The following is an 8,971-nucleotide window of genomic DNA, read 5'->3' on the forward strand; positions in this document are numbered from 1 at the left end:
GCCGGTCCGGCTGGCCGGGCCGAGGTCCGGCTGGTCAACCGGGCCGAGGTCCGGCTTGCCCAACCGGGCCGAGGTCCAGCTGGTCCAACCGGGCCGAGGTCCGGCTTGCCCAACCGGGCCGAGGTCCGGCTGGCCCAAGCGGGCCGAGGTCCAACCGGGCCGAGGTCCGGCTGGTCCAAGCGGGCCGAGGTCCAACCGGGTCGAGGTCCAACCGGGCCGAGGTCCAACCGGGCCGAGGTCCGGCTGGCCACCGTGTGCATCAGATTTTTATTTTTGTTTTCCTCTTCGGTTTTAGTTTCCATCTCTGAACAGTAAAATCCCGGCGGTCGGGAATCGGAACCGGTCCGGTCCGTTTGGACGGGTCGCTCCCCGCATCTTGGTTCTGTCTGTACCTATAATCGGGCCGATGCAGTGAAGCGGTCGGTGATGGACCCAAACGGTTCTGCAGGGTTCTGATCGGATCCGTTCTGGTTTCCGGGTTTGTTCTGATCTTAAGAGACTGATCGGGTTTTCCGCAGCGGCTGGTTCTGTTAACTATGGTCTAATCTGAATGGGTTCTGATGGTTCTGCTGCTGATCAGAACCAGTCAACACGACCAGAACCGCGTGGAGGTGCTACCCCCATGTGGCCACTCGGTGGTACTGCAGCAGGCCCTACAGTCAGAAGGTCCAGAAACAGAATCTCTGCTAAAACCCGACCTGCAGAACTCAGAACAGAACCAGCCAGCAGAACCCGTCACAAGCAGCCGTCTGGATCAGAACCTTTGGGTCGGACTCACCTGCTGTGCAGCGCTGGCACCGACGTCGCCTTCCTGAAGCTGTCTCTGACGATGGAGCGGCGCCACGTGTCCTTCTCAGACCGGGACCGGACCGGGGGGCCCGGCCCGGCGCCGAGGGCCGTGTCGGAGGACGACTCGGGCCGGGTCAGCGGAGCGAAGCTCAGCTCCAGGATCTGCTTGGCGCTCTCGCAGATCTGGCTCTGGACAGAGAAACGGGTCAGCGGCCGGCGGCCCGGTGCCACGCGGCGGGCCCTCCAGAACCGGCCTACCTGTATCTCGGGGGTGAGCGTGGGCAGGTCGAAGGTGAAGACGGAGGTGGACCCGGAGGTGAGCAGGTCCACGCTGTCCAGGCTGCTGTAGGACGTCCCCTTGGCGCGGTGCGACTCCATGATGCTCTCGAAGTGGCGGCTGAACGAATCCAGCTGGCTCTCCGACGGTCGCCGGGCGACGCCCGCCGCCACCGGCGACTTCAGGCCGCCGTGGGCCTCGGACGGCGGCGCCGTGGTTCTGGAGGAGGAGACGGGTCAGACCTGAGTGGTGGTTACCGTGGAAACCAGAGGCGGCCGCCCTCACCCCTTCAGCAGCAGACTGAGGACCTCGTCTTCCTCTCTGGCGGCGCGCTGCCGCTGGCGGTCGCCCTGCATGCGGACGCTGGCCCAGCTGGCCACGCCCTCCTCCTCCTCCTCATCTTCCTCGTCCACCTGGCCGTTCTGCTCCCTGGACGACCCGTCCTCCGGGCTGAAGCAGGACTTTCCCAGAACGCTGCGGCTGAAACCCAGATCGGCCTCTTCGGCGGCCTCGGCCTCCGCTCGCATCACCTGCAGGGGCGGGGCGATTATCGCATCGATGAATTCTGATCAATACATCACAACCTGCAGGCCCTCAGAAACCAGAACCAGAACCAGTTCACCTCGTCCAGGTCCGTCTCCCGGTAGCAGCGCAGCGGCACGGCGTCCAGGTCCGTCTCAGAGTACTTAATGGACCGCCGGATGATGCCGGTCTTTGGGGCGGGGCCTCGGGGGTCAGGGGTCACCAGCTCCACCTCGACCTGCTGGACCTCGTGATGAGAGAGCTTCTGGTTCTGCTGGTCCCGCCCCCTCCTCTGATTGGTCGGCTGCAGGTGGAGGGAGGAGGGCGGGGTGGGGCTGGACGAGCCGCTGGTCGGTGGCGTGACGGACGAAACGTCTGCAAGAAGAGAAACTTTATTAATCCCCAGGAGGAAACGACGATTCAGGCCAAAGAACAAAACAACAATTCATCCCTCACACACCGAGTCCATCGAGTCTCCAGCTGCATGGGCCCCATCGGTGACAGAATGGGTCCCAACGGGGACAGAATGGGTCCCATCTTTGCCCGGATGGGCCCCATTGGGGATGGAATGGGTCCCATCTTGGACATAATGGGTCTCACCAGGGACATAATGGGTCCAATCAGGGCCAGAATGGGTCCCATCTTGGCCAGAATGGGTCCCAAGATGGACAGAATTGGTCCCATCAGGAACAGAATGGGTCCCAATGGGGCAGAATGGGTCCCAATGGGGACATAATGGGTCCCTACGGGGATAGAATGGGTCCCAATGGGGACAGAATGGGTCCCTACGGGGACAGAATGGGTCCCAATGGGGCAGAATGGGTCCCAATGGGGACAGAATGGGTCCCTACGGGGATAGAATGGGTCCCATCGGGACAGAATGGGTCCCATCAGGGACAGAATGGGTCCCATCGGGGCCCGAGGGCTCTGCTTTGACCAGCCTGCTCATCCAGACGGAGACCATCAGGTCCACAGTTCAGTCACTGAACTGATTCACTGATCTGAACAGATCCTCTGTTCAGAATCAATTCTTGAACAGACTTCTGGTTCCATTTTTCTCACAGATGTTCTGTGGTCCATTGCAACCCGACCCAGACCAAACCAGGCAGCTGGTTCTGAAGAACCAATGATCAGCGGGTAAAAGGTCAAATGTGGCTGGTTCCGTGGGTCCAGCTGGTCAGAACCGTTGAGGCCGACCTGAGTCGCCTGATGGAGGCAGACGGCCTAAATAAAGGCCAGGAAGTGAGCTGGAGCTGGAAGGCTAAGCGGCTAATTGGCTTACTGGAAGCTGCTTGTTTACTCCTGCCGGTTCCCCAGCTCCTCACTCGGACCGTTACCGGGTTCTGAAGGTTCTGTCCGGTAAGGCTCCAGATTCTCTTACCTCTGCTTCGGCGGCCCGGATCCGTCGGGCCTCCAAACAGGAAGTCCCACTTCGCCCTGGCGATCTTCTGGGACCGAGACGAAGGGCTGGATGGAGCGGTCCGGTCCGACTGCAGGAGAGGAACCAGAGACATGAAATCAGTCCGGTTCAATAACACCGGGTCTAACTGCAGCAGAACCAGGAAACCAGACCCGGATCAGTCCGCCTTTAACATTAGTTCCAGTCTGACATAAAGAACTAAGATTTCAACAGGAAACTTCCCATCAAAGAGGTCAGAGGTCACATGTGGGGTCCCCCAAGGCTCCATCCTAGGACCCTCAATATCTATATGCCCCCACTAGCTCAGGTTATAACAGGAAATAAGATCAGTTACCATGACGATGCAGATGATACACAGCTCTACATTATGATGTCACCAGGTGACCTTTGACCCCATCCAATCACCTAACAGATGCTCAGAACAGATAAATGTGAGGATGTGACAAAACTTTCTGCAGCTGAACAGAAACAAAACTGAAGTTATTATCTTTAAACCTAAAAAGAAGCGAACCAGAGTTATAGATCTAGAGTTTTAGATAAAGAGTAATAGATCTAGAGTTATAGATCTAGAGTTATAGATCTATAGTCAGCTTCAGTTCTTCCAGTTGGAAACCAGAGATCAGGCTGACCTCTGACCTGACGCTTTGGTCCCACAGTGGACCTTCTAGCAGCTGCAGAACGTTTCCAGGACCAGAGGATGAAAGTCTCAGATCAGAGAAACTCATCCAGGCTTTGATTCCTGCAACCAGAACCAATCAATCAGGTTCTGGTTCTGCTCTGCATCCCCACAACCAGAACCAAACAAGGAGACGCAGCATTCAGCTTCTATGCACCACAGATCTGGAACAAACTTCCATATTAGTGAATGATGTGTGTCCTTTTAGTGAGGACGGACAGCCGACCCGTTGTCCGTCCCAACCAGGCCAGTGAGGAACCACCAGGAGGTCCAACGCTGCTGGCTGAGGACAACATCTAAATATGTCTGTTTCTGATACAGGTTTATTGCGATCAGACATTCTCCCCAAACACACCGTGGACCCGTCCCGCCTCTCCCATCCCGTCCAGCCAACCTGCATCCCAGAACCGCCGTCCGTAGTACCGTGGCTGGACTGGCTGGAGGTTTCAGGGGACACGCTGTGTCCCAGGCTTCCTGTGACCCCACTGGAGCTGGAGGACAACGTCCCGGGGGGTGCACCATGATCCTGAGTCTCTTTCTGGTTCTTGGCCATTCCTAGAACCAGCAGCTGGCACTCCTGGGCCAGCTGTTTATGGACTCCTCGAGCATCCGGTCTACAGCACTGATCGCTGCTCTGAGTGTGAACTCCAGAAGACGACTGATGGACAGTTTGTCCTTTGGAGGTCCACCTCCCCGGCAGACACTCTGCCCTCTGGCTGGATGCGTTTCTTCTGGGGACCTCGGGGCTGGATGCTGGTGACCCGTCCAGCAGATCATCATGCTGCCTCTGCTCCAGGACCTGAGGTCTATGGTCTCTGGTGTGCTGGGTTGACTGATACCGGTGCAAGTTGGACCCATCTTTAGATGGTGACGATGTCCGCGTCAGTCGGGGGTCCAACATGGGCGACCCGGAAGCAGGTACCCAATCCAACTTACTTAGCAAGGCAGGAGACACTGGTGGAGCTCTTTTGGACGTTCCAGGAGAAATGCGTCCTGGTTTCGTTTGAGGTAAAAATGTTTCTGGTTTCCGATTCTGGTTCCAGTTCTCCGTCTGCAAAGCCTCAAGGGGAGATTGCCATAGAGGAGATTCTTTTGGGAACGTCCCTGAATGTTTGGGACTCTCAGATCTCACAGAATCAGCGTCAGAGGGAGTTGGAGAGGGGGTCCATTTGTAACGTCTGTCTGCAGAACCAGCAGAGATTCTGTTGGACTCTCCAAGAAACTTACAATCCAGATCAGAGATGGAGTATGGAGAGATGCTCCTCCTGTCACTGATGGGACTGTTTGCATCGCTGGTTCTGCTGCTACAGCGGGACAGATGGTACGGACTCCTACTGCGGGGATCATTGGAGTTGAAGCTCACAGGTTCTGCTGCAGGATGACTGGTGCTGGTCCTGGTACCAACACCATGGCAGGAGCTCCCAGCTTGGTGCTCAGTCCTAAAAGGAATCTCATGCTGAATGTCTGTGGGTCTTCCTGCAGGTAATGGGGGGTGAAATTTATAGGGCAACCTGTGACCATCTTCATGCAGCCAGGACTTCTGTGGGCTTTGAGTAGGACCTTGTGGTCGGGCCATTGAGTAGAAAGAATCTCCGGTTTGAGCACATAGGCGGTCAGACGCAGGACTTCTGGGTAATCCATTCACTGAACCATGACAGAACCTTCGATCCATCTCCAGGAGCTCAGTCCTGGACGGTAGGGTCAGAGTACTGCGGGACAGGACGGGTGATCCACCCAAAGACCGGCAGCGAGGAGGCTGAGAGGGTCGAGGTAAAGATGGATTGTGGCTCCCTGAAGCATGGCCTGCAAACCTGCGTCTTAGTTCTGGAGACCCAAACTCCTCTAAGGCCCGGTGGGTAGCGTCTCTGGCCACAGCATCCATGGTTGCCTTTGAAAGGTAGGTTGCCCCCATGAGGAGTCTCTCCTGGGCTGCTGTTGGTGGCTGTTGCCATGTAAGGTTTCATCGTCGTACCATATTGGGTCACTCATCCTCTTCGTCAGATGAGCAGCAAGCTGCTGGCCCTCGGTTCTTCTGTTAGGATCCTGTTGGTGTGCAGCCATGCTGCTGACGCTGCCTTTCTCTATGTACCCAAAGGACACCAAAGACATCCGTCCATCTTCATCCACCGTCTCTGGGACCTCACAAGACCTGGAACGGGTGGTGTAGGTGGAGGGACAGTCAGCCAGTGTGAGGATGTAGAAGATTGAAAGGAGGATCAAAACTTTCATCCAAAGTTTCCTGACGGTGTAACTGGGCTGCAGAGGAGTGAGGGTTCTGGAGCTGGAAGCTGACTGAATGCCTAGAAGAAGACTTAGGGGAGCAGTAGTTCGCCCTCGCTGAACAGCGCGGTACCTCCGGAGAAAGATCTGGACTCCGGTTTGGACTGGACTGGCTGGAGCTCCTTTGGGAGTTAGAGACGAGATCTGAACATTGCAGCATCAACTGGTTGGTTCCACCATCGCCTCGGCCCAGGAACTTCTCATCCTCTTCCGAAACGGACCGGACTTCCACATACAGGTGGAGAACTTTACCTGGCTGAGACATAGTGGCCAGTTTAGCAACCTGCTCCTTCCTGCTAGCTAAATACGCAGCGGGGTGCTGAACTTCCATGAACCCAGCAGAACCCTGAAGCCTATGATGTTTGGTCGAGAGAGCAGCAGGTCCATAGTCCATCAGCTCCTACAACCTGCAGCGAGAAAAACAAACCGAAGAAAAGTCCGTCAACATCTCAACTCATCAAGTCATTGAGCTCAAAGTTCTCCGTGTTTGAGACTGAACTAAAAAATGTTCTTTACACCCAAACCTAGACTTCTAATGTCTGAAGCAGTTGTCTAAATCCACAGGTTGGACTTCTCAGCTGCTTCTCAGATCCCTCTCTTCCTGTCTACAGCCTTCACTTCCGGTCTACATCCTTCACTTCCTGTCTACAGCCTTCACTTCCTGTCTACATCCTTCACTTCCGGTCTACATCCTTCACTTCCTGTCTACAGCCTTCACTTCCTGTCTACATCCTTCACTTCCTGTCTACATCCTTCACTTCCTGTCTACATCCTTCACTTCCTGTCCAGATACTTTGGTTTGACTGACAGAAAGTAACGCTTATTGTTAACTTGTTTTCCTGTGTGACGTCTCTCTGAGTTGACCGTTTTTACCAGATGCTGACCTCTGACCCTGGCTTACAGCTATACTGGTCCCTGACCATTGAGACGGGCTGGAGGTCCAAACCTTCAGGTAGAGAAACAACTTCCTACTGAAACAGGAAGTTCAGTCGGAAACTGAACAGGAAGGCTGAGGAGTTCAACTCTGCTTAGAATGGTCAGGTACATGAACTGGACTGAAACCGGGTCAAACCAGAACCAAAGTCCAAACAACAAACAGAACCCTTAAGGTGGACTGCAGAGTCCAGACCACCTAAAGAGACACCAGGAAGGTTTGGATCCCAGGAGGAGCAGAAGATTTTCACTGTGTGTGTGTGTGTGTGTGTGTGTGTGTGTGTGTGTGTGCCTATGTACTCTTGGTCTGATAAGCAGTTAGCCCTACTTTTCTTGGACTCCGCTAATAGGATTCCCTCACCATCCCCTCCTCCTCCCAGCATGCATCATTCAGGGGCTGAGACACACACACACACACACACACACACACACACACACACACACACACACACACACACACACACACACACACACACCTTTGCATGTGCAGCTGTAACCTTACCCGAGTGTCCTCTGTCCTTACTGCTGCAGTGACGTCTCCTGTGTTGCCGTGGTAACCTCCATTTCCTCCTTCCTCTCCTCAGTAACCTGGTCTTTCTCGTCCTCTTCGTCCTCCTCTTCCTCTCTGAACACTTGTTGTCTGCAGCAGAGCCGGCTCATCGTGGATTTACAGACTCCTCCTCTATCTCCTCTTCCTCCAAAAGCTGTTAGCCCCGCCCACCTTCCCTCCAGCCAATGAGCAACTGAGTTGGCTGCTTCAGCCAATGACTGGGTGGAGGGGGTGGGGCTACAGACCTGATCAGGAAACACAAACACTCTGATCAATGAACTGTGATGTCACTGTGCTGCATTCTGATTGGCTGAGGGCGTCTCACCAGGCAGAACCAATCAGATGCAAGCTGGCACCAATCAACACAAATCGAGTCCCTGATTGGTCAGAACGAGACGCTACTGACCACACCAGCAGAAAGCAAGCTTACCTGAGGTGAGCTGAGGTCAGAGGTCACTGAAGAAAGGTGGAAGTGAAAGCCGATGTCAGGTTGGTGGCTGCTGGTTTCTGCAGAACATCTGATCCCAGATTAATCTTTTCTCCAGGGTCACCGGGGTCACCTGGAGCTGCTGGCGGCCTCTGGTTACTATGGTGACTCCCTCCTTTTAGGCGCAGCAGGGGCTCATTTGGTTCTGATTGGTTCTTCTGGACGACAGTTGGGTCGTTGACGTTTGGATCGTTATTCCCTCTGGTCCTGGATGCTTACTTTCGCCCAGTTGTTATGACGCGTAACCATAGCAACAAGGTATGTTGTTATATTTTTACATCAGCTTATCAGCATCTCAAAAACTGAAATTACACCTGAACTTTGACCCCAGATCCTGAGGAGCTTCATGGATGCAAAAAGACAAAGGACATTAAAAACCATCTCTAACAGTTTTCTATTAAGACAGATTTAAAGAGGAGCAGCAAAAGCAGAGGAGGTGGATCAGTAGAGCAACAAGAATCTGGTTTCTGCTGCCAGAGCCCTTTTCTGATTCGCTGCAGCACTGACTGCTACAGGAAATCCTTCCTGCCCACAGCATCACCATCCACACCGACTCTTAAAGATGACACAAGATCATTCACCTTTGGGATAAACAAAGAATTGATCAAATACATTGAATCGAAGCTGAAACTAAAACTTTAACAGAAATTTCCCCCAAAAATGAAGTTGAATGTTGGACAATTAAAAAACAACACAACAAAAGATTTAAACAGGAACAGCAAATAACTGTAGCATCACCTGAACTAATTATAATTCAGGTGAAATCAGTGAGAGCAGCAGGTGAGGAAGAGGAGGAGCAGCCTCAGCTCTTCCTCTGACTGGACCCTGAGACCAGCTGACCATTATGATCAGAACCCCTTTATTAAACACTTCCTGTGGTCATCCACAGCTCGCCTCTGATTGGCTGAGCTCGGACTCGGTGTGTATTGATCTGACTCGAACTGTCCTCTAAAGGTCACTGGACCTCCTGCATCCCAGAACCAGGCGGATGGAGCCGGTCCAGTTCGGCATCTTTCTATAAATACCATCTGTCTTAT

General features: G+C 54.0%; 1 protein-coding gene and 1 long non-coding RNA gene across 3 annotated transcripts; both read right to left on the reverse strand.

Moving 5' to 3' along the window:
• Nucleotides 1-773: 773 nt before the first annotated feature.
• On the reverse strand, nucleotides 774-5,853 carry LOC103461174 (uncharacterized). 2 transcript variants are annotated; one of them, XM_008403505.3, is made up of 6 exons: nucleotides 4,079-5,853; nucleotides 2,970-3,078; nucleotides 1,689-1,963; nucleotides 1,352-1,596; nucleotides 1,048-1,285; nucleotides 774-978 (listed from the first exon to the last, which is right to left on the reverse strand). In XM_008403505.3, the coding sequence occupies exons 1-6, from the start codon at nucleotides 5,594-5,596 to the stop codon at nucleotides 775-777; spliced, it is 2,589 nt and encodes an 862-aa protein (XP_008401727.2). In that variant the 5' UTR covers nucleotides 5,597-5,853; the 3' UTR covers nucleotide 774. The 2 variants fall into 2 exon arrangements, with proteins under 2 accessions (XP_008401727.2, XP_008401726.2); XM_008403504.3 differs by having other exon boundaries at nucleotides 4,040-5,853.
• A 59-nt stretch (nucleotides 5,854-5,912) lies between these two features.
• On the reverse strand, nucleotides 5,913-8,013 carry LOC145555119 (uncharacterized). The gene is made up of 3 exons (XR_014091204.1): nucleotides 7,878-8,013; nucleotides 7,400-7,692; nucleotides 5,913-6,371 (listed from the first exon to the last, which is right to left on the reverse strand). It is a non-coding gene; the product is annotated as an uncharacterized LOC145555119 (long non-coding RNA).
• Between the last annotated feature and the right edge of the window lie 958 nt (nucleotides 8,014-8,971).

The sequence above is a fragment of the Poecilia reticulata genome, chromosome 15 (genome assembly GCF_904066995.2).
Source record: "Poecilia reticulata chromosome 15, P_reticulata-male-v2, whole genome shotgun sequence".
In the NCBI taxonomy this organism is placed as follows: Eukaryota; Metazoa; Chordata; class Actinopteri; order Cyprinodontiformes; family Poeciliidae; genus Poecilia; species Poecilia reticulata.

Excerpts from the sequence above, each read along its gene's own strand:
- LOC103461174 (XM_008403504.3), bottom strand. The coding sequence starts at position 5,596 with ATGGGGGCAACCTACCTTTCAAAGGCAACCATGGATGCTGTGGCCAGA. Across the intron at positions 3,079-4,039 it reads AGAGGCGGGACGGGTCCACG|TCGGACCGGACCGCTCCATC; the intron begins GTGTGTTTGGGG and ends CCTCTCCTGCAG. Across the intron at positions 1,286-1,351 it reads CTCAGTCTGCTGCTGAAGGG|AACCACGGCGCCGCCGTCCG; the intron begins GTGAGGGCGGCC and ends CTCCTCCTCCAG.